This window comes from Phyllostomus discolor, chromosome 8 (assembly GCF_004126475.2).
Source record: "Phyllostomus discolor isolate MPI-MPIP mPhyDis1 chromosome 8, mPhyDis1.pri.v3, whole genome shotgun sequence".
NCBI classification, from domain to species: domain Eukaryota; kingdom Metazoa; phylum Chordata; class Mammalia; order Chiroptera; family Phyllostomidae; genus Phyllostomus; species Phyllostomus discolor.
The window spans coordinates 20,187,361-20,212,605 of record NC_040910.2 but is presented as its reverse complement, the minus strand read 5'-3'; the positions used below and the strand labels follow the sequence as shown (position 1 = coordinate 20,212,605).

The following is a 25,245-nucleotide window of genomic DNA, read 5'->3' as shown; positions in this document are numbered from 1 at the left end:
ATTCCTTGCGCGACAACGTGGATATACTTAACACTACTGAACTGTGCACTCAAAAATGGTTGAGGTGGGAGGAAAAAGGAACGCAATTCCGACACATGCCACTACACGGATGAACCTTGCGGACATCACGCCCGAGTGAGATGAGCCAGACACAAAAGGACAATGTTATCTGCTTGTACTTGTTTGTGGGACGTAGCGCCATCAATTCCCAGAGATAAAAAATAGAATGCTGGCTACCAGGGGCTGGGGCGGAGGGCGCTATGGGTAACTGTTGTCCCATGGGTACAGAGTGTCTGTTTGGGAGGGTGTTAAAGTTCTGAAATGGGGCATGGTGATGATTGTACGCCAAGGTGAATGCTCTTAATGCCACTGAGCTATATCATTTAAAATGGTAAATTTTATGTTACGCCTATTTTACCACAATTTTATAAAAAGCTAGGGGAAGGCGACAGAGGGGTCAAGACTTAAGCTCTGGTCACGACTCAGCCACTAATTAGTTATATGATCAAGTCAGTCTCTGAAGCTGTCAGAGCTTTAGTTTCCTTATTTGTAAAATGAAAATACCACCTTACCTGCCTACCTGCACCGACTGTTAAAAAGATACAACCTGAGCAGATACAATGAGCGAGCATCAAAGGACACACGCACTCTTCCAGGGCAGGCCCTGCTACAGGGCATGCCCACCTGCCCCGGGAGCGGCGGCCGGAAGCTGAGGAAAGAGTGACAGGTGAATCCTACGGCCCAGGGGTGGTGTTGGTAGAAACCTCATCTGAAAACATAATTTTTCCATTTTTCTTTCAAGCGACTTCCTTCAGTACATTTCTTCTATTGTTTCTATTGTTTATTTTAAAAAAAAGTCACATCAACTTCTACTCTACACTAATTGGCCTCAGTGTTGTAACATGAAACACAGTATTTTGATACCTTCTCCTTTTTCTTTATGATCCTCTGATAACTCTATCACCTGAGACAGATTCAGAGGGCCACAGTGCCAACAAGTCACAGGGAAGCCGGCTGCAGGCTCCGGGGAGGCGAACACCCAACCAGACACCAGTGGGGACTGCCGTCCGCCCGACTGCGGGGCTGGGGTCAGGGCCCTGTCTCGGCCTCAAAACAAAAGGAATGGTCAATCCCTCTGATTCCCAAATTCCTTTTTTTTTTGATTGATTCTGAAACTCTGAAGCTACCAGTTAAACTTGCTCAAAGCAAGATGCATACATTTTTAAAAGAACAAATACAAGGTAAGCATCCTTTATGTTGTTAACAAAAATATTGTATAAATGTTTACATGGCTATAAAAACGCTGGGGGAGTGTGACTTCCTCTAGGACACAAACGGGGTGTCAGACACCCACAGAGGAAAACAATGTGCCCAGCCAAGAGAAAGGAGGCAAGGTCCAGAAGAGAAAAGAAAATCATAAAGACATCATTTTGGATTCTGGAAGTCATTAGTATGAGGCAGAATACAAATACTCTGCCAAAAAAAAAAAAAAAAAGTGCCATTACTTTCCCCCAGTCTTCATTCACAAGGAAATGAATTTCCGTAAATTTTCTTCGGGCCAAGAATAGCACTAAAGTATTAGTCATCAGATTTTCTTAGCAAAGATCCAAATGTGATATTCAGCACTAACCTACCCCCCAAACGTGGTAAAACAGAGACTCTCAGGAAATTAATAATACCTTCTGTGGGGCCAAGAATTGGGACGATCAGATGAATTCTAAAAGCAAGCTCTTCATCCATTCTTTGAGTGATTCTAACATGACAATAGGCAAGAATTCAGAAATACCTCGAGTGCACATTTCGCTTAAAAAAAATGGAGCCAACCCATGGAATCGTATCCAGCATGTTTACTTTAGGTATTACACAACTTTCTTACATTTACCTCACACAGTAAGAGTGTTTGAGCCACAAAGATAAAAAAAAAAAAAATAGAACAAGGAACAAGTAAACTCAACAAAATAACTGCCTAAAGCTTTACTAACCATAAAGTATATTTGGAGTAAACTGCTAGATTCGCATTTCAAGCTATTAGTATCTGTAAGTAAATAAGGCTATATTTTGTGCATGACTGGTATTTCAGGAATTTTGATGGCATCTAATTCAGCGAAAACTTCCATGTTAATTTCAAGGCTTGGGGTATTACTAAATTTAAAAGTTTATTATCTTTGACATTATTACAAGCAGAAAGCAGTAATACAATTTTGCTACCTAGTCCTCAGTCACAGGGCTGAGGCCAGCAGCAGTTTTTCCTTAATTCTAAATCTGTGCTATTCTGATTGCACCGTTAAAAAACAAAAGTTATAAACATTGGGAAAGAGACACATTTCAAAGATCATTTACATCACACAGAAAGCCCTACTCTTCTCAGGTGGTCAAAAGATGCTGGAACATGGAAGCAACGTTTGAAAAATGTAGCTGTTTCCCAGCTGTTTGACAAGTTGAGGCCAAAAAACACCAGTGTGTGGAAACAGAGCCCCTGAGAATCTGTCCACAGACTTCATTTTTATCGGGGACTTGACTGTCTGACGTACTGTGGGCCGCTCAGGAAGGGGCCAGAGAAAGGGGCAGGAGGAGACAGCACACGTTTTCTGTTCTTTGGAAAATGCTGTTTCTCAACACCACCACCACCACCACCACCAAGAACAAACTCGTAGCCAGAGCCATTCAGATACGCCTTGGAACACTGTTTTCACGCAGTAAGGTGCTCAGGGAAAACAAAGAAGCCCCATTAGGTGCAGCCACAATCCTCAAGGTGCCTGCGGGAGGGAGGGAGCTCTGGTGAGTGGAGAAAGGCACTTCAGGCCCTCTCCAGGGAGGGCGCACCCTGCCCTCCCCCTCTCCCAAAGGCAGCGAGTGTGTCACTAGACTTGTTTCCGAGAACGGGTGTGCACTTGGGGAGAAAGGGCTGGAACGTGGCAGACACACTGACCGGCTGCATGTGAGTGACTGTCAGTTCCCAACAGGGTCCCCAACCATGAGGCAGGCTAAACTGGGCAGGCAAGACTCAAGATGTTTTTTCCAGATCCCAGAAAGGATCTTAATATGGGGACAGCAGTCCTGGCTGGGGGCTCGGTTGGTGAGAGAGGTGTCCCCGTACGCCAGGGCTGTGGGTTCCGTCCCCTGAGCATGCGCACAGGAATCAGCCAACGCCTGCACCAATAAGGGGAACAACATATCGATGTCTGTCCATCTGTCTGTATCTCTCTCCTCCCCCCACTAAAATCAATAAGTAAAAAAGATTTTAAAAAAATATGGAGACAGCAGCATGCTTTTCACAAAGTAAAATACTTAAAAAAAAAAACAAAAAACACCTGATGTTCAATGTTGGAAGTGAAAACTCAGAAGGTTCTTCAATGCATGGTTTTCCCATTTCCAAGCATTCTTTGTGCCTTGCGGATGGATTCCCTCCTGATTATATGTCTCCTCACCATCTGCCAGTTTATTACAATGTTTTCCTTTAAAAATTGACAAAAGAACCCAAAACCTTTAACATTACTAAGGAACTCCAAATCCTACTGTCAAACTGCAAATTTCTTCCCCTAGGTTTCTCAGTCCTTTCTTACCTTTAAAGTTTTCAACTCATTAAAATGTTTCCATTTTAAATTGATGGCAGCAATTTGTTTACTTTTAACCTGTCTGGCATGTCCCTAGAAGAGTGATGTGAACAGAAACAGAAGAAAGTCGTGTCGGCGCATGGATCTCCCCTGGAGGAACCCCCTGCTCACACACGAACTGTGGAGCGGAATGCGGCGTGGTGGAGCGGCACCTTGAATCTGCGGGTACCAACGTGGTGAGAGGCCAAAGCTCCTCCGTCAACTCATATCTGATCTGATGAACCATCACCCTGATACCACTGAACATGCTGCTGATCCAGCACAAAAAAAAAACAGTTTTAAAAAACTTCTTGCAGTGAGAAATCTGTTTCCATTTAAAGCAACAGGAACAGACCAGGTATCTGCACAAGTCAGAAAGATTCCGGGCAGATGTGCCATCTGGAAAGATATGAGCAAACCGCACGTTGATGGAAACTCATATTAAATTTACTCACACCTGCTGCAGCGTCATCACATTACACAGTCGTCTAGGCTCAAGCCCCGGCACTGACCACCAAGCTTGGGACGGGGGGATCTTGAAGCACACATGCCAGCCCTCCGACCCACTCTCGCTCTACACTGCTGGTCCACTTCTGTGCACTTCCACCACCTCAGGGAGCTGTGATGCAGCAGAAGGTCCCTCCCTGCCCCGTATCCACAGTGCCACGGCCCCTGCATTTCACAGGCTCATCCATCCAGATCCCTGAAGGGCACCACACAACACAGAAGCAGCACAACCCTGCAAACCAGGATTTCGTACAGCCAGCCCACATCGGATATACTCAGGCCTGAACGACAGACAGAAACTCGAGGACAGCCCAGCTGGACTCACCCTGTACTTCCACCTTTCACGGGAGTTTTGTAGTCTGGGCCCTCGAGTATCTGGGACAGAAACGGAACCCGGGCATCCCACGCACCCCACCACAACACGTTGTCCGACAAGCCGCACTGTGACTTCGCTGAAGGGTCTGGTGGAGCACGTGGTCCAGAGGGCGTGCTCACGTGCCAGCGGGAGAGGAGGCGGGAGGCTGACCCCCAACCAGGAGTCCACCTCAACCATGAGCGCTGTTGTTGCCAGGGAAACGGTACAAACAGGATGGAAGAAGGCGTACCCAGCGCCCCAACCAGGTCTCACTCAGAGGACTCCAGTTTTCTTTTAAACTCCAGATGTCCAAGTGTGGAACATTTCAAATTCAGCTGGGGAGTTTCACTACATGCACAAAGCTCATTGGAATTAGCCAATCCATAATACTTCTGTACCTTCTTCACAGTATCAAGGAGTGAAAAATACAACATTATTTACATATAGGTGCATCGAGTAAGATCAAAGGTAACTGATATTTCCAGAGTAAAATGAGTCAAAAATCTGACTTTCAACAAATACAAAAATGTGTATATTAAAATGGTCAGAATGGACAAGAAAAATAAGCACAGGCTTTTATGCCAGGGGCCAAAGGGGTCAGTTAAAGCTTGGTGACAATTTTATGTGTAGTTAGTCTCCCTAGTCTCGTTTTGCTCACATTGTCATTGACTATATTTGCTACAGGAGGACATTAGTGTCCTTTTAACCAAGGGACACAGTGAGGGAGGAACCGGGCCAAGGACCGCAAGAGGTCAGTGGCTGTTAAACACAGGAAGTTGGTAAGTTCTGTTCCCCCGGAAACATGTTATGGGCTGATTAACTTTTACACATAGTCCGAAAAGCCAAGATAAAAATTAATTAGGAAAAGGTGTCTCTATTGTCCTGACAATAAAGTATAATATGCACATCCCTCTAAACACAGGTACTGAAAAGTGAGCTTCTTAGTCATGACACTCTAAAAACTCGGCACCTTGTCCTAAGCGTTTCACCTAAGAAACTGTATTTTAACATGTATACCTTCACTAGAACTTTGCACATGAACGGAATGTTCAGCATCCACAAGTAAAACTCAAGTCCCAGGTGAGAACAAATCCCATTTAACCCAGACGAGACAAACAGGAGGGAAAGGTCATCAAGGAGGATGTGAAGATTACCATGATTTTTCCTGGAAACTTCTGGCAAGTCTGACTGGTACTGAGGTGAGTTTCTTGGCAAATGATTTTCAGGTAGTTTCTTAGAGGTCTTCAGAGGACCCAGCTCTCGCTCCTTGAGCTCTGCTATGTTTTCTGAAATTTTAATGTCCGTTTCCTTAGGAAACATAGATGTCTGTATTCCCTCCTTCATATGACATTCTGAAGAAGTGGTATGGGCTACAATTGTGTTTTTCAGTGCATTGTCTTCTTTATTCAATAAGTTTTTGGGAAAGGTTAAATTCTTTTGCAGGTTGACATTGATGCCACTTGGATATTTGAGGTTTGTCCAGTTCTCGGCCATCGTATCAGTGCACACGTCCTCTTTTGGAGCAGACAAGGAGCTGGCCAGGGCCGAGGTCTGCTTGTCCTCGGTGGCCATGGTGGCACTGCCGGCGATCGATGAGCTGGGCTTGTGTCTGCTGTAATAGACCGAGCACTTATGCTTCTTCTGAGAATGGCCGTAGGTAGCGGGGCTCCTCTTGGCAGCATTCTGGATCCTGCTCGGGGGGCTGCTTACCGGAAGGCAGCTTTTCCCTCTGCCTTTGTCAGAGGGGCCATAGGTATCGAGAAAGTTCTTGCAATTGCTTCTGAATCGAAGAGAAAAAGGACAGTAAACATAAAGCCACACTGAATAAAACTCTACCTCTCTGTTTGGAAATCTCCGAGAAAGAGGCAGCACTCGGTATGGCGGGTCTAGAGTTCTACCTTGCTTCCTCTAAAGCTCGGTGAGTTCAACAAACTAAGTCCTTACAGGAAGTCCATCTTATAGTAAAAGAAATGTTACAGCTGTCACACCATAGCAAAGAAAATAAGCAAATGAAATGAAGTTGGAATCAAATTTGATATTACCTTAAAATGAAATCAGAAACGAGTGACATCAAAGGGGAGAAACACCCCGCCACCCCTCGCACAACATGAGAATTCTTACTTGTGCGGATGAGAGCTGATGGCATCCATCGGGCAGCTGTTGTGCTGCGAAGAGGAGCTGGCGTTTTGCCTCTGTCGTGTTTTCATGAACTCCATGAGGATGTACTGTGCTTGTTGGAAGGCTATTAAAATCACCCCCAGCAGGGACAAACTGAGCAAAAAAGCAGGGAGGTTCATCATTGCATGAGTTCTACTGGGCATTCAAACACTGCATTTATTACAGAAGATCAGTGACTGGCTGTAGGTACTGTCTACAGATACAGCATTAAAATTCCATAAGGCATATGACATCATGTTTTTGACATTTCTTAAAGGTTTTTTAAAAAACCTATTTTTTTAAAAATGTGCATATTTATAAGTCTGACATTTCCATTCAGTTTTAAAGATGGTTCCAGGATAGAATCACTCTAAAAGGGTCATTCTAGCCTTCTAATCTCCGATTTCAATTGCCACTGAGCCAGCAAGAGCAACATTTACATCTTGCACCATGACTGCCAATGAACACAACTGCCCTCTAGGTCCTATGAAACTCCTACAATTTGCTTCCTGTTGTCTGAAAGCTTACCAGTCACTGCTTCCTCTACTTCATATGTCAGGGTTCTCAAAGTGACATAAATGCCCCTGAATCCATGTGCTTTGATTCCCCACGAGCACGCAACGACCGGACGGCTCTCCACTCAGTGAGCGGAGGACAGCGGAGCCGGTGGCAGCTTACCTGACAAAGAAGACGGTGAGCCTCCAGAACGACTCCTCCCAGCTGGGCCCTGGAACGACGTCTGCACACAAAGGCAACAGGTGATGAGGGAGGGTCACGTTGAGCGTGAAGCGAAACTCGAGGTTGGCCGCAGTGACGAGCGTCAGCTCACGAATGACCCAGGAAGAGGTAAAGTCTGGAGTAAACCTGGCAACACAAGATTCATCTTCGTGAACTTTCATTTTAGGCACAAGGCATAGTGATCATAATACCAAAACTTCTCACTTGCACGAGATAAATGCATATATAAAAACAAGATGTTTTGCCAATGAAAACAAGCCACCCCCCCACCCCCACCGGACATTAAAAACATCACAGAACTTCAATGAGGTTAAAGCTCCGTGCTTACACAATGCTGATGTCTCGAGACGTGTTTGGGTGCAGGGAAAACGGATGGCAGTCTAGCACCTCGAATCCATAGCCTTGGCAGCTGTACCCATTAATTTTCAGAGATGTGACCGTGACAGGAAGTGGTCCGATATTCTCCACTTTAAAGTTCTTGGTAATAGACAAAATTTGCTTGCTGTCTTTCAGTTCTAGTGAGAATGAAAAGGGAAATTCAGTATATACAATCTGTAAAATTGATTTAAAATAATTTATTGAATCAACGAACCACATGCACATTATTAAAATGTAAAAGAAAATGCAATATGAGCTCAAAGCATGATATCTATCTCATTTCTGGAACAGTTATAGACTTTGTTATACTACCAGAATACAATAAAAATGACTAGTTAAGGTTTCCTTAAGTTAAACCATCTACCTAGGTACCAAAAGTAATGAAAATCTCTTCTTTGTTTCCTTGCTTATTAAAGGTTAAGGCTAAAAGTATAGTCTTCTCAGGAACCAAATCATTTGGATTTGCCATGAGCACCCTTAGCCCCATAGATCCTGACTCACGCCGGACAGGGACCAACGAAGAGGGTGTACGTGTGCTGCTGTGCAAGGTCACCACAGCTACAGGAAACATGGTTCAAAGACCCTACTACATCAAGAGGAAGTAAGTGATTGAATCCTTGCAAATAAATGAGAGCACATTTTATGTTTGAAAAGGAAGAGTTACCTCGTTTTCAAAAATATTCCTGTAAATTTATAACCCAAAATATAATATTTTATTTGTTATATTAGGATTAATATTTTATCTGGTTCTATAGTTTTTATATTACTCTAATTCTAGGTCATCTCTAAAGGAATCAATAAATGAGTGAATGAATGAATAGAAAAATGGTGAAAGACTTTTAATGCAAAATGGCTAATACATTTTTCAAAGTCAGTGTTCATTCAGCATAGTTTCCTAAATTAAAAAAAAAAAGCTCTGGCTGGTATGGCTTAGAGGATTGAGCGCCAGTCAGCAAATTGGAAGGTCACAGGTTTGATTCCCAGTCAGGACACACACCTGGGTTTTGGGCCAAGTCCCCAATTGGGGGTGTGTGAGAGGCAACTGATCAATGTTTCTCTCAGCACATGTTTCCCTCTTTTTCTCCCTCCCTCTCCCGCGTCTCTAAAAATAAATAAGTAAAATCTAGAAAACAACCCAATCGGGCATTAAAACAGTTGCTACAAATTGTCCAATAATTTCACCAACCAGCTTGCTCCATAGAAAACATATTGTTACACTAAAATGCTTTCAGTGTGTTCCTAAGATTAAAAATAATAGGAAAACAAGAATTTACCAGAAATACTTTACATCTCATTTAATTTTTTAGTTCCTGAGAAAGTCCCTGAAATTAAGCGGTTTAAAAGCACTGAACTGAAATACATGCATAATTTAGAAATTTCTAATGGAACACTTAACTAAATGTGTAAATCTCATTGTCTGGTACAGTAGCCAGTGAACCCATATAGCTACTTAAATTTAAATTAAAGAACATTCCCATTATTGCAGAAAGTTCCATTGGAGAGCATATCTTTAGTCTTCTCTCTGTCATTTGTGATTTTCTAGATTAGGTAACTGATAGCCAAATTAACAGGCTCATACTTTTTTATCTTATATATCTGACACTATGCCAGTAATTTAGCAACTACTTTCCCCCCCTCTATATCTATTAAATATATTTACATTGGCTATTGCTCTAATTGAGTGATTCCAACCCATTTAGGCTCAGATGTTCGTCTGATTTAATCATTGGCAATGATACAATGAATCTACTATAAAAACTGTAGAAGAATCTTCCTATAGAGCACTTTCGCTCCTGGCTCTAGCACCACGCGGCGCCCCCCCATCCCCCCAGCCCTCGCAGAGTGCCGCGCATGCGCATAGGAACTCACGTCGACGGCAGTCCATCAGCGTGGACTCGGGCACCTTGAACCGCAGCGAACCTCCCGCACCGGGAAGTCTTCCACCCACTTTCAGCAACTCGCGGGCTCCGAATCCCTCCACGCCAATCATGTCCATAACGGTCAAGTTATTCCTTTAGTGAACGCAGATACAAATAAAAAGGCATTACAACACAGTCTCCAAGACACCATGCGCTTGAACTTACAACCTCCTAGTTACCAAAAACATTTTTAATGTTTTGGAAAAGAACGTCAATGTAAATAGTGTGGCATCTCCGGCCATCTCCCAGGCCATGGAAGCGGCCAAGCCCAGAAGAGTTAGAGCTGACTGTTCAAGAAGGAGTGAACAATTATGACCGCTCTTCAATCCCGGCCCAAGAATGTAAACCCATGTATTTAATAACCAGCCACCAGGGTGGTGAGCCGACCTTCAGGAGGAAAAAACTAAAGAAATATATAGGGGGTGGCAGGGCAGAGAAACACTTAACAAATGCAGACGAATTGATAAAAATTGTTTACAGCACAGTGAATTAAGGAGTTTTCACGGTAATTGGGCTATATGAAATTCCGCCTTAGGAATAATTCTAGAAGTAAAATCCTACTGTTTACTAAACCAAAAGATTTAAAATATCATCCCACAAATAACTTCTATCTACTCAAGTTCTTATTAGTCGAACAGTAACTCAGACTAGCTTTTGCCTTTTCATTAAGCACAATCTGGATTTCTAGGTCGCAAAAGTTCAGTGGAAACAATGTTTGAATGATGAAGACCGGACCGAATGAAAGCCAGTCATCATTAATGTAAACGCTGTAGAAGCAGAGAAAGAATTCATTTATAATTATGCAAAATACAGATATGTGCACATCTTTACCAAATGATGAAAACCCTTTATTTGCCACTTAAAAGCCTTTAAGTAATGTTACGTGATTGATATTGTTTAGAGAAAAATATGAATCAAAACAAGACACCCCCAAAATAAATTAACTACTATAAAAACTTTAGGCTTTCTTTTTGAGTCTGGGATAGTTTAAACAGGGATGAAGTAAAGGTCATAGCTACATTTCCTACAACCTTAGTTCTTCAACAGAGAATGGGTTTAAAATGAAATACATCGTCATCAGAACATTAGGCGTCTCAGTTAAAATGCTTCATAGAACTTTCCATCCATTTTCCTTTTAGCGGCTTCCATTCCCAGGACAAACTCATACAATATACTAAAGGAAGTCCAGAATAGAAAAGTCATTGCCAGCTAATCGAATACTAAAAAAGCTAAAAAAACCCCAAAAACTAAAGTGTCACTTATTAAATATTAAATGTGTTAGACTTCTCAACAATGCAGAAAGCTTCAACAAAGACCTGTGTTTACTGCAAATTTTGATCAACAAAGACTATCTAAAGATTTTTGAAAATTAAGAATAAAAAACATTTAGCTGCTTAAGTCAGTTAGCAATATAACACTCATTTAAAAAGAAGGAAAAGAAGCCAAAAGAGCCACTGGGCTGAACAAGGCACTTCTCCCGTTGTCCTCTGGGGCTACCGAGAATTCCAGGAGCCAGACAGGCAGATACGACAGTGGTGTACATCCAAACATTGTGGACTGAAATGTATATAGCAGCGTTTTAATTATTTCCCCTGAGCTAACACAGGGAAGTAATGTATGTGTGTGTGTGTGTTTGGGTGTATTTCTGTGGGTTCTGCCCTCTGTGACAGTCGCAGGTGAGATGCTGAGTGAAATGCACTGCGGCTCTCCGATAGTTGGGCACACACACCCTATTGTACACGGGAGGAAACTGATGCAGACATTAACTGTGGAGCCTCTCGCTGCCTCTCTTCTTGGCCACCGCCCCTTGTTACCAAGCAACACAGCCTCATCACTGAAGGCCTAAGATGTGAGTGTCAATTCTTGGCTAAAGAGCTCAAGGATTCTTGAGAGAAAACATTTAGACAGATGAGTCAGCGAGAAAGAAACAGACTCCAGGACTGGGCCACACCTACCGGATTAGTATGAGTGAGGTAACTTTTCCGTAGTCCGCTGGCGTGAAAACGACACCGACCCTTTTCATTTCCAAAGGCTGCAAATGGAAGTGGAGGCTGCCAAACCTGGATTCCTCAGCACGCGTACCCTGCAAATTTAATAAGTGCAATTCAACAGTTCCAGTAAAGCAGGCTTTTGTCTTCGTTATGTGCAATTTAGAGTACAAATATGACTGGTTTTTTTTTTTAATTTCCAGGTGTGACCACCCTAACCAACCTGTTGAACTTGTTTATCCCTAGAGTTCACACCAGTGAACAGTTCCCAAGCCACAGCTGAGCAGCACAGGCGGAGGCTGCAAGACAATGACCTGGGTGCTGGAAAGGGGAGGTGCCTCCTGGCCGGGCTGGGAGTTGGGCAAGAAGCCTTCCGCACCAAGATGCTTAGACCCAAAGCCTCTCCTTGGACACTACAGGGATCCTGCCAAATCACCCATCTACTGCACAACCCCAAGTTCTCTTTAATATTTAAGTTTAAATAGAAACCATCTTCATTATACAATATTTAGTCTCTCTACTCAGGAAAAAGATCTTCACTTACTAATATCCTCCTTTATTCTCTCTAAATAAATTGTATAGCCTAAATTTAATATTCAAGATTTTGTTCTTTATCATTTTCTCTCTTTCCATATGAGGCAGGGGTTTAGCTCCTTCTCACTAAAAACGACTGATTTTTTAAATTTTTTAAATTGTTTTATTGTTGCTCAAGTACAGTTGCCTGCATTTACCCCCCTCAAATCCCCCCCCCAGCCATCCTCACCTCCCTCCCCTGATCCCACCCACCCCTGGTTCTGTCCATGAGCCCTTTATAGTTCCAAAGGATTGATTTTTTAGAGCTATAATTACATAATCTGCATGGCAATGATTCTCTTTTTTATCTTTTTAATTTTTAAATTTGTCTTATCTTTCTGTTGTTGCTAGTGTTTCCCATGCTACCTTGAAAGAAGAAATAGGGATAGTATTTGATTCATTTTCATTAGAATGACAAACCCCAGGAAGGGAAATACCCTGCTTGATACGCATGATGTGAACATCCAATAGAAAACTGCTGATTTTTAGCATGGAAACTATAATAATAACAGCCCCATTTAGTAAATGGTACTTAAATGCCAGGCGCTGAAATGCAACCAGCTGCGTAAAAGGCTGAGCATTCCATAAACCTTGCTGGCTCTTTAAACGCTGTTATGAGTGAGAAAGGTCAGGCTTAGAGAGCTTCAATAACTTGCCCAGGGTCACACAGCAAGAACATGGCAGAGCCTGGATTCAGAACCTTGAATGTGCAATTCCCCACGCTCTGAACCACAGCGACGACATTTCCAAAAGCAAACCAACACAATGAGAACACAGGCCCTTTCTTTACACGACAAAGTACTCTAATTGGAATTTTAAGTTGAATTTTGAAGTGCGTCCAAGGCATGGATGCTGACCACACTTTTTGTCACTGTAATAAAACCGCAAAGGCAATAATTCCCTTTACCACAAGTGCATTTCGGGGGAGCGGGGGTGGCGGTGCAGGAATCTTCCGTGATTTACAAACCTTTCTCCAGTGAGTTACACCATTTGTTCAAATCTGAACAGAATATTTCTAGGTAAAAGCAAGTAGCATTGTTTCTGGAATTTCAAATCACCTATCCTTCAGTACTAGTGGGACGAGCGCTCTCTCAGGATTTGAACTAACGTACCTCGACGAGCCCTGGCAGACGGCTGGGGATAAAGCGGGGCGGGCACATTAACATGGGCAAGTCCACGTGGCCGGGACTGCTTGCAGAGAGAGAGGACCGTCTGCGGTTTGCACGTTTTCTATTGGAGATGAGTCTCTGGTAAAACGCCACTCAAAAACTCGTGTTGCCCGGCTTCACTTTAACTCACTTGGAGGTCATCTGTGGTCTCCCTCTTTGTGTAATTCAAGTTAATCTAGAGCTAATAGAGTTATCTTCGGAGGGGTAAGCGAGGCGAAAGAAAAAAACGCCCGAGGCAGTTAAATATGGGTGTGTATTAGAAAGACAGCTATATACACAGGTGTGTTTGTATGTGTATGATGGGTATGCGTGTACTGCTTTGTAACAGAGGCTCCACGTTTGAAGGGATGGGCGCACACGGAGTGCCTGTCAGGAAAAACTCGGCTCTGCACAAAGAGCCACAGAGCCACGGGGTGAAAACTGAGGAACGAGGCTGCCAAGTCCCCGGTCGAACCACATCCTCGCCACATGACATGTTTATTCCAACTCCTTGGGATTTATGCGCGACCTCGAGGGGGCCCGGAGGCTTGAGAATTTCAGAGAGACCCTCTTTCATAGATGAGGTGACTATCACAGAAATTGGGTGACTTGCTAAAAACATGAAGCCAGTTCTGTAAGAGATCTTTTTTTTAATGTATTTGATTTTAATATCTTAGTTGGCCCTAAAAAGAATTGGACAAGGGCCAGGGAATCTTAAGAGAAGTATGAATTCCAGGGTCTCAAATTTTATGGTTTTCTACATAGCCCTGATTCTTCACTTACATGAATCTAAACTATCAAATTCAAATGGTTTGCAGGGGAGCATGAACCAGGGGCTCCCACCACATTAGTTAATTGGAAAAACCTGCCATTTATATATACACACACACATACACATACACACACACACACACACACACACACACACATATATATATATATATATAAAATGCCTGGACTATAAAAATAACAGAGCCACATATATTACGTAAAGACCCTTGAAACATAAATCAGCGAGGCCCCTATGCTATGTGTCTAGTTTGTGAGCCATTGTTTTTTCTGTGTAAAGACATCCTACCTGGTAAGGGCAAGCTTTGGTGAGCTGGAATTCATCAGTTGTGAAATTAACCATCTGCGTGTCAGTGCCAAACCTATAAAGAGAAAAAAAATATTTTCTTAAAATAGCATTCAAATCACCAATCAAGAACAAAATGTGTGTGCACACACAGATTTTTATGTATGTGAGCACAGGTGTTTGCACACAACAACTCTGGCCCGGCCCCCGCACCATCCCTGGCACGTTGTAGGTGCTCAGTGAAGGACTCTGGCGGCACAGAACGGGGATGTAAAGAGGCAGACGGCGACAGCAGCTCAAAATTGGAAGCAATTCGTTTTCTCCAAATGGATCATACCTACGTAACCTGCTAGGAAGTGACTCCCAACCAAGGGTAATTTTGCCTCCCAGTTTAATGTCCTGTGGACACTTCGCAATGTCTACAAAAATTTTGGGTTGTCACAGCTGAGGAGATTCTACTGGCATCTACTGCGTAGAAGTCCGAGATGCTGATAAACAGCCTTCGAGGCACGGAGCAGCCCCTCCCCCTATAACAGAATCATTTGGTCAAAAATGTCCGCAGGGCTGAAGCCGAACAACCCGAGGATGAGGGTAGATCCTACCCAGCCCAAACGAGGAAACACTCTAAGCAAAGCTGTAATGATGCGAAAACAAGATATAGCAGACACAGGTTAATAGTATCATCATCTTAGCTTGTTGAACAGCACTAGACTAAAACACTACAGTTATTTCTTATGTGTGCCTAGAAAGCATTGTGATTCAGATTCTAAATTTTAAGAGTATTTGTGAAAAATCCTGATTGTAAAGGTTCCTTGGTCAAGAAAAGAATATTCTGCTGGGAACTGGACATGACATGGTAACCCCAAAAATGCCACATGACAAACAGAACTGATAGTTTCCAACAAGTTATGTGTGCCAAGGAGCTGGGTGCCCAAGGCACACGGGCAAATACCGTATCCACCCACAGAGAGGGTGCGGGTGAAACACGGAAGGGCTTTAAACAGTTCGAGTCTGAACGGTGTTCCCCAGACCACCCACCAGAAAGTCTTCACCGACTGGTGCTTTACCATTTGTTGAGCAGATGCACAGCAGCTTCAGGTTTTGGATACAAGGAGAGGGGAAGCAGCTGCAAGGAGACCGGCAGGGAGGAAGGGTTCTTCACCACAAAGTACTGCACCTGGACATGGGAAAGGAAAATCAACACCCTGGGAAGAACACGGCATGGCTCCTGCAGTTTTCCTCCAAAAAACTGCATCACCTGAGTTGAACGAAGCAGGAGGAGCAATCACAGAGATCAAATCTAGAGACATTCTGGAAACTAAATGGGCCGCATGCTTCGAAACTGTCTAGGTCATGAAAGACAAAGGCTGAGGAAGATGAAAGGATGAAAATGACTCAACCATGCAATGCAAGATCCTGAATCAGATCCTGCACCAAGCGGGGAAGTATAGGGTGTGTGTGTATGTGTGTGTGTGTGGGGGGGGGGGGGGGGCCCGTGCAAGTATGTGTCAGTGGGATAACTGGAAAAATTTGCATATAGACTGCAGAGTAGACAACACTATTACAATTAATGTTACCTGTTCTAATTTAGATAAGTATACTCTGGTCTATAAGATGCTTCCATTTTGGGGACATTTGCACTGGAGTAACCAGAGGTCAGGGGTCATAATGCCTGACACTCAGTGGCTCATAAAAATACAAGTGTGTGTGCACACACGTTGAGAGAAGGAATGAGAAAGCAAGCATGGCAAACATTAAAAATTGATCAATTCTTTGTGAAGAGCAATTGGGCATTCTTGGTATTATTCTTGAAACTTTTTTCTACATTAAAATTATTTCAAAATAAAAAAAAAATTGTAAAGCAGTCTTAGAATGTCATCCCTAAGCAATCCAATGAGTGTCAGACGAAGTGTAAAGAATCCCTTGAGTCTAGTGAGATACGTCTTTGGCAATGAGGCTTATGAGACATAAATGGGAGTCGGCTGGTGTCATTCCTTCCCTTTGCCTTTCTCACTGCCACCCGTGTCAAGGACAGAAATCAGCACACTGAGGATGCAGCGTGAACAGGGAGGAAGAGCCTGGGTTTCTGATGGTGTCACGGAGCCATTTCACCAGCTTTGAGCCTCTCTCCTGCATGCTTCTCTCGTTATGAAACAAACTAACTCCTGTTCCAGCCAATGGTAGTCACAGTGTTCTGTTTGCAGCTAAACACTTTAACTGAAAAGATTTTGGACACAAACTTTATAAGATGCATTTGTTCTGTGCACTTGCAGTCCATCTAGAGTATTATTACTTATTTTGTTATTCTGATACCTCGCTACTAAGCATGGAATATGTGTATCATTTGAACTGAATTTAAGTTAGTTTGGGTTCTGAAACAATATTTAAAGCTGGGAAGTCTCTGGTAACTTAAAACCCAGAGCGACGGACTGTCACTGACAACGGGATCCTCACCACGCTGTTCCTAAGAGCTGTTGCGCTGAAGTTTAACATGAGGCCCGGCTCTGCAACCAAACGCGGCAGAAAGGAGACAAAGGTTTCCGGCTCCTTGGGTTTCTTCAAGTGGGCGAACCGAGTCATTCCTAGAACATTCCTCCTGTGTAATTCATAAAGAAATCATTATGAAAACCAATTTTGACACACACACAAAGAGGGAATTGCTAAATGTATCACCCCACTCACAGGACCAAGGGGTCTTGGGAAAGATGGCTTATTCGGGATCCGGGGAAGAGAAGGTACAAGATGACTGTGGAACATTTACTAGAAAGCAAAACAGTGCTCAAGAAATGATGGGGACATGTCAAAGGGACCCCCAAGTTAGCCTGAAGGGGCTCCCATCAGCTAGATGTGGGTCAGATTAGCATCAAAAGTAATAATGATAATGGTGGTAATAACCAAAGAAGCCATAGTGATGCTCAAAAAAAAATGTAAAGACAAAGAAAGTAAGTAGAAACATCACCATTTTGTAGCCATCTAAAAACTGATCAGGACAAGGATTATCAATGGATGCTAAAATCCTGGGTGAAACATTCTTATGGGGCAGGAAATTTATGTGAGCTCAAATTATCATACTCATCTTTATTCATTGCAAAAGGAAAAATGTATCCACCATGGAGAAAGAGCTGCCACACATACAATGGAGAGTCAAATGACTCAGCAATGTCAATACGGGACAAATGACACTGATGTCCCTCCTGCAGTGATGCAACGAGAAGGACACAAGACCAACCACGTATTGAGTACTCCTCCCTACAATGTCTAACGTGAATGTAAACTCAAGGAAGCAAAAAAAAAATATCCAAAGTGCTGAACATTCTATAAGACAATCAGCTAGGACTCTATAGAATGTGAACATTATGCAAGATGAAGAAAGGTGGAGAACTGCTCAAAGAAAATTATGGAAATGCACAACTCCTGAGTAGATCTTAAATTTCAAGAAAAGGAAAAAGAAAAAGACAGCTATAATGGATATTTTGGGGTAAACTAGCGAAGCCTGAGTATGGACTGAATATTAATTAGGTATTATAATGGGATCAATGTTGAGTTTGCTGGGTATATAACGGTATTGCGGTTATATGTGCCAGAATATTCACCTTAGGAAACAAAGTAGTTCCGAGTAAAGCGTTGAGGGTTGAAGTGTTGAGGGTGAAGTGCACACACACACAGATACAGAGAGAGAGAAATAAAGCAAATAAAGGTGTGAAGAACTGGTGAATCCAAATGCAATATTTGAGTGTTCACTGCACTGTCCTTTCAACTTTTCTGAGGTTTGAGATTTGCCTAAATACAATGCTGGAGCGAAACATCAATTACTCAAAACTCAGTACTGCAGTTTCAACAAAGTCATGTGTAGTTGTGCCTCCTTAGTGCTGAATGAATACCAGGAGCGAAGAAAGGTGGGGACCTACTTGCAGCCATCGCCATTTTTGAGTCTCTTCCATCTTTCGTACAATTTATTTGCGAGTTCGAAATCCACATCCCAGGTGGACTGATCCAGAGGAAGGCTGCCTTCCCAGTGAGGATTTTCTAAAAGGCAGATCAGATTTCACATTCACGTTTACAGAAAGCACAGTTTCATCGTAAACACGGCCAAGGCCGACTGTGAAACTTCTACACCTGCGAGGACCGCAGGGGGAGCGTGTGCCCTCTCCCCTCTGGCTGCGTTGCCCCAAGCCCCCACCCCCCCCCCACCTCAATGGCAAACGATGTGTCAACTCAAACAAACATGTGGAAAGCAAAACTAAATCGAATTATGTAAAGGTAGTAACAGAAAAGACACGTGGCTCATGATACAGTCTGTAAGAGGTTAAAATTACACTCGGAACGTTTTTAACAGCTTTACATCTCAAAGGCTAAACCGCTTCCATGTAACTGCCAGTGATCATCGAAGTCCTTCGGGCTACTGTGCAGAATGCTCTCTACCCCTTTGTTCGGTCTCGTCTGTGCCACAGAGCATCTCGGGGGAGAAGAGGGGGACCTCCCCAAAGAAACCTCTGGACTACAATACTCCCCTTGAATTTAACATTTGAATAAACCGAAAGGCAGGAACAAAACAAGAAACAGCCTCTATATCAACACTATGGCCTCGGTCTCACTCAGCAATGTGCACCCCTGCAAGATGCTGATGCTCCTGTAACTGAAGTCTGCAAAGGCGAGCCCAAATTATTTTTAATAACTTTTTGTCAGCCTTTTTTAACCTTCCAATTTCTCCTAGTGTCAAGGTTGATCAGCCAAATAATGTGTCTGGAAAACCTTCCGAAGTACAAGCGATTTGCAGGGGCATTAGTTACACAAGGACTTCAGCATGGTTTTGGAGGACTCTGAGCAATTTCATGTCGTTCTGTTAAGGAGCATGCTCTTTCAGAGCAGAGTGTGATGAGATTATGTTCACAGGACTAATTATCCCATCTACAAATGCCAATTTTCCTCACGACTTCCCACCCAACCCCCAACTAGAGCTCTACAGAGAGCCTCAGGGCAAAAGACTTACCTGCGTTTGACTTTCCCATGAAATAATGCATGCCACAATGTGCTATCACTTCAAAACCCAGACTCCCTTCCTAGATTGAAAAGTAATATATGAATAACTTAAAACACAGCACTAAACATAAAAATCCTAATGCACTCAAATGCAAAGCAGACGCTGGCCTCCGCCTCAGTGAACTTTCATTTAAACAGAAGCTGAACAACTAGAAAGTGATCTTGGCTTCCTTTATCCTTGAATGGGAGCTCTGAATGGTCTCTCACAGGGAGGTTTGTGACAGTGGATTCTGTTCAATAATCAATATCCACAGTGACAACCTTTGGGCTCCTAGGACACCAAGCAGCATTCTGAATTAAAGGTGAAATCAGTGTCAGGATATTCTTAGTAGGTTTTTTACAAAAACTACTTTAACCCTCTGAGAAACAGCAGACCGACCTATGGTAACTCCTAAGCTACTTGGGGATGCTCACATTAATGTCCTATTTCCTGCAGGCGAGGAAAGTACGCACTTGCTACTTCCACACACTCCTGACGCCTGCCTGCTCCTTCCCACAGTCCCTGTCCTTGTAAACATCTCTTGATTAAAAACAGAAAATTTCTAGGAAACCTTTCCTGATCAAAATAGGCACACAAAAAAAATTAACCTAACATTTCGTTTAGTTTTCAGAAGTCCTATCTTTAGGCTCATAGCAAAACATGCAGCATTTCTATCTATGAAACACCAATGCTAATAAGTGAGAAAAATCATAAAGATGGTTGCATGAATGTCTCATAGTGAAAAATCAGAACCCAGCGTCATACAGAATAGCTCGGATCAAAAAGAAGCAATAACAGCAACTAAATGAAAAGAAAGAAACATTAAGAAAAAAATGAGACATGTTTAAGATCTAAATTAAATATCATTTACCCAGATTTTAGAAAGCATTTTCTTAATTGTGAACCCTTTCAGACTCTTAGACTTGGCCCACTAAAGAATTTCAAGGTTTATGACAACTGCAAGTCACTTACCAGAAGTCTACATAAAGCATTTAACCATCTCTTTTTTGACGTCATTATAAGTATGCACTAAGAGCTGTGTTTTCTACAGCAAGCACTCATTCCTTGCTCCACACATTTTGGAGATAAATGGAAATGAAGTTGATCTACTTGTGTTGCCTTATTTCATTCAAGAACCTGAAATTACTTTTTGATGAATAGTAACTTTTTCCAAATAAAGATTTCTACATCTAAACAATGCACCTTCTATGACTGGCCTGGTAACACCCTTAAAGAGAGCCTTAAAGGGCATAAGGGTTTAACTCAGTAGATAAAACCCACGCACTATAGGTTAATAATGAGAAACGGTAACTACAACAAACATTACGACACATACATAGTTTTGTAAACAATACCTTGGTCGGTGCAGAGTAAATCTGTAGAGGTATTGCAAAAATGGCACCTGTGTTTGTAGTCAAAAATACATTGGTGAATAGATTTATGGGAATGTCTTTAACAACAAGTTTCAAAGAAAATATATTCCAACAGCCTGGAGGTAGAAATAAAGGGCCAGTGAAATTCAGAATCTAAAAAAAAAGAAGAAGCAAGAGAAATTACTTTCCTGACATAAACTATGATTAAAATCATTATAAGGTATAATATTAAACTTCTATATTTTGAGAAATATAATTTTACTCAATTATTTCCAGGTCAAAAATTGAAATATTTGTACATAAATGATAGGCTTCAAATAATATTTAATATGTAACTGTTTGTAAATTTCACAAAAGTAATCATGTAATTTTCATAGGTGGTGCTTTGCAAAAACCTACTCTTTTATCATAAACCAGGCTTATTTTTACTAAATCAACCCTTTTAGTATAAATTATACATTATAAAATTTCTTAATAATGGTAAGAGCAAATATCTCTGAAGGATAAATCCTGGTTCCTTTGACTTCCTTGAATAATAGTTTAAAAAAAGACAGAGAGATCCTAAAAGTAATTCTGAAAACGTTAAAACTACTTGCTTTAAAATTGGTGAGTAAATATTAACTTCAAAATATCTGACCATACACAAAGCTTAAAATAGGCTAAAAGCTGGGAAAAAGTGCCACTGTACCTTCAGAAGGCGCTTGGCCTCCTTGGACACTAACACATCGTTTAACACCAAACTGCGGTCAAAGTGGCTGAGGCACCACACCGTCCACACTCCCGACGTGTTCTCGTGGGTCTCCAGGTGGAACTGGGCTGCAGACGAGTCCATTCTGAAATACCTGTGAACACAGCACGTGCAGGCATCAGCCCTGAGTGTAAGACAACCACTGCCCCTCGAACGAGACTCCAATTGCAAGAGCAGCACCGTGACACGTCAGAGACTGAGGCTAGCACTGGGAATAACCTTACCGATCACCTTTTCCGACCTTCCTTCCCACACGCATAGCACCGAAGGCCACAGCGGAAACAACAGGACCAGAACCCAGACAGCTAGCTCACAGAGGTGGAACCAGGACCCAGACGTAACTGAGAAATAGGCCGGGAGTTTTGCTTCTCCCACACCTGGCTGCCTGGCCCGGAACCTATTTCGTGAACTGACTCATTCAGCTTCCCCTTTCCCATTCCACAAACAACCCTTTGCCTGGTGGTCAGCAGTGCTACTACATGCAAGGCAAGCCCAGAGGGTCAGACAAGTCTTCGTTATATTTTTCTATCATTTCTAAGCGCGCACGCGCGTGCACACACACACACACACACACACACACACACACACCCCATACGATTTCAGGGAAAGTGGAACTAGCCTACCCTGGAACCACCGGAGAGGAGAGGCATGCTTTTAGTGTTGGAGTACTCTTTGTTTTCCTCACGACCTCCTTCATTCCACTGTCACACGGCGTAGCTGTTTCGAGGGATAAAGAAGTAAATGTCAAGCATCAGTATCTTTTCTTTCGCTACGCCTAAACAAGAACAAGATAGGAGTGTTATTCATAACTTTTTAATTATTTCAGTTTTTCTGTCTCCATTAAAATCATGCATCAGATATCAATGGTAAAATCCTTTCTTGAACACATTTCTTCTTGCCTGGCTGGCTGCCAATGATCTACAACAGGGTGTCTGCCACCCCACCCCCTTTTCATAAACCAACCTCTCACTTCTTCCTTGGGGGGAAAAAGGGTCAATGCTTGTGGCGTTTATTTTACAAAGCTCTGCATTCACCGTAAGTAAGAGGAACGCCCTCAGGTCTGCCAGAGATGACAGAAGTGATGAATGGGGCTCAGCTGGGTGGGGGAGGGGGAGCATGTGGAGGCAGGAGCAAGGCAGAAATACAACCTCAATGACAAGGAGGAGCTCCTCCGTCAAGGTGGGAATGCATTGCCCAACACCGCTGCTTTGTCAAAACAACCAGCTGTCCTTGAGCGAGGCCATACTATTAAATCACCCGTATTGCGTTCTTAACTCTAATGCTAACACCCGACTCTTTTTTCTTAAAGTTAGATGTGTGATTAAAAAAAAAAAGTGCTCTGGCTGGCGTAGCTCAGTGGATTGAGCACAGGCTGGGAACCAAAGTGTCCCAGGTTCGATTCCCAGACAGCTACATTCCTGGGTTGCAGGCCATGACCCCCAGCAACCGCACATTGATGTTTCTCTCTCTTTCTCTCTCTCCCTCCCTTCCCTCCCTAAAAATGAATAAATAAAAAAAAAATCTTAAAAAAATAATGCTAACGTGAACAAAAAAGTATAAAAATAAAATCTACCTTTCACTCCTGCCTCCCCAATGATCTTAGAGGAACAGCTGCTAACAGATTCTTGAGCGTTTTTCCAGTTTTCCTATTTCATAAGCAAGTACGTGGATGCCCTTAAAAAACCCACATGCACACTCGCTGCCTGCGTTACAGTCCGCGTGTGCTTTCTAACAGCTGCGGGGTACAGCCCGCAGATGACCTACGGCTCAACCAGTCTCCTCCCAGTGGCTGTCCCAGTTAGTCCTGCTGTCACACACAATGCACATTTCTGTAGGTAGAGCTTTGAATACATGTGTATCTGTAGGTAAGTTCCTAGAAGTAGAATTACGAATTGAAGAGCACACAGGGGCATTTTAAATTTTCATCGAGTGCCCATTTTCCCTCCAAAAACACCTGTAGCCATTTATACTCTTGTCAAAAACACGAATGCTTTTCTCTCCTAATCATGACCAACACGGGAGAGATTAACGATCTTTTTTATTTTTATCAATCTAAGTAATAAAGTACATCTCCCTTGTTGCTTTCAATTAAATTTTCTTTCGATACAAGTGACATGTTTTCATGTTTAAGATGCATTTGCATTTCTTCACAGGAAGCTCAGCGGTAAGTGAGAACCCGAAGGCTGGACGGGGCTGGCACTCAGGAGGCCTCTGCACCAGGCTCCACATGAAGCATCAAGACTGGGGCAGCACAGCCTCTCTCTCCGAGAAAGGGTCTCTCCAAACACATTTACGTTCTGGTCTTTCAAGTCACCCCCTGCGTTTGGCTGTACACGCAAAATCCCGAACACAAGCGGCCCCAACAACCACGTTCTCCATAGAACGGCGAAGCCTGGAAGCCAGCCCAGCCCAGCCCCCTCCTTAGAGCCCGGCCTCACCTGGGGCTGTAAGTCACTTCACAGAACGAATGGCCATCAATTACAAAAAAAAAAAAAAAAAAAGACAGTCTCCAACATTTTAAAAATCTGTACCTTTGCAAGTAAAAGAGGCGATCTTTGTGAAGTTCGTTGTAGAAGAAGGCAGGAGTACCGGTTCAAACTGCAGAGACAGGGCATCTCTCTGTGAGAAATGACGAACATCCTATAACAACAAGAAAATCCACATCACCACTCTCGGCTCGGCCACCGTTGGTCTCATTTGATTCAACTCTGTTACGAAGAGGAAGGAGCTCAGACTGCCATTCATTCATACAGCAACGGCTCAGCAGATGGGGCTACAACAGTGTGAAGGGGGTGCCGACAACCTACACCCCAGATGGGTGCGAGCAGGGGAAAGCGGGTTCAAGGGAAAGCAAAAGGGCACAGAGACAAGCATTTCTGTGTCTGCCCCTGAAAAACCCTCATGTTCTGCGATGCAACGCACGCTTGCAAGTTTTAACGTGTACTTGATGTAAGCGCTGACCATTACCTGTATCCATATCAGGCTGTTTCCCGAGTGTAATATATACATATTTACGGCCGAATCATCTGTCCAAAAGAATCAGAGGGGTGAGATTGAAACAAAAGCCACCTCTTTCTCACACATGACACATTTTCTCTAAAAAATATAGCTCGTTTTTCAATACCGCAGATGAAACTGGGAACTATTTTCTGCCAGGTATTCTTTTAAGTCACAAGACAAAGGATCCTTACGAAAAGACTGACCTGCCAACCCCGGTTCACAAAGAAGGACCCGCAGAGAACTCCTGAGGTTGGCGCCCGACACAGCGGCGCTGAGTGCAACCAACCACCAGGCGGCTTCGGGTGAGGCTCCCCTGTCCCATGGATGAGACAGCCCCTGGCTTCCTAAGTTGAACCACCTCACTTGGGAAGAATGCAGCCCTGGGGTCTCAGAACGTGACGTGACCTCCCTTCTAACCCTGCCCCGCAGAAGCGGGGCAGGAGTCTTCTCAACATTGATGTCCGCCTGGCTGCCTGGAGAATCACCAAAAACTAGGGACCCGAGGACAGGAAAGCCCTGCTGCTGAATGACCATTACTGAAGTCAACTCTGACGGCCGGAAAGTAGATGGTGTTTGGTCAGCAATGAAGACTGCCGATAAAAAAACTATATTCTGGTGCCATTCCTTTCTCTGAATATGTACACGTGTGTGTGTGTGTACACACACTCATGTA

The 25,245-nt window shown here is 43.1% G+C and overlaps 1 protein-coding gene across 1 annotated transcript in view; it reads right to left on the bottom strand.

Moving 5' to 3' along the window:
• TMEM131L (transmembrane 131 like) overlaps positions 1–25,245 on the bottom strand; it is a 139,627-nt gene that overhangs the window by 21,029 nt on the left and 93,353 nt on the right. The window contains exons 10-25 of the mRNA XM_028520060.1: positions 24,540–24,598; positions 24,104–24,212; positions 22,196–22,289; positions 21,513–21,666; positions 20,807–20,977; positions 19,422–19,491; positions 18,340–18,457; positions 16,886–17,027; positions 15,499–15,608; positions 14,435–14,507; positions 11,603–11,730; positions 9,598–9,740; positions 7,679–7,865; positions 7,291–7,476; positions 6,577–6,726; positions 5,610–6,235 (exon numbers count right to left, since the gene is read on the bottom strand). Coding sequence (XP_028375861.1) covers positions 5,610–6,235; positions 6,577–6,726; positions 7,291–7,476; positions 7,679–7,865; positions 9,598–9,740; positions 11,603–11,730; positions 14,435–14,507; positions 15,499–15,608; positions 16,886–17,027; positions 18,340–18,457; positions 19,422–19,491; positions 20,807–20,977; positions 21,513–21,666; positions 22,196–22,289; positions 24,104–24,212; positions 24,540–24,598 — 2,520 coding nt within the window. The remainder of the gene's footprint in view (positions 1–5,609; positions 6,236–6,576; positions 6,727–7,290; positions 7,477–7,678; positions 7,866–9,597; positions 9,741–11,602; positions 11,731–14,434; positions 14,508–15,498; positions 15,609–16,885; positions 17,028–18,339; positions 18,458–19,421; positions 19,492–20,806; positions 20,978–21,512; positions 21,667–22,195; positions 22,290–24,103; positions 24,213–24,539; positions 24,599–25,245) is intronic.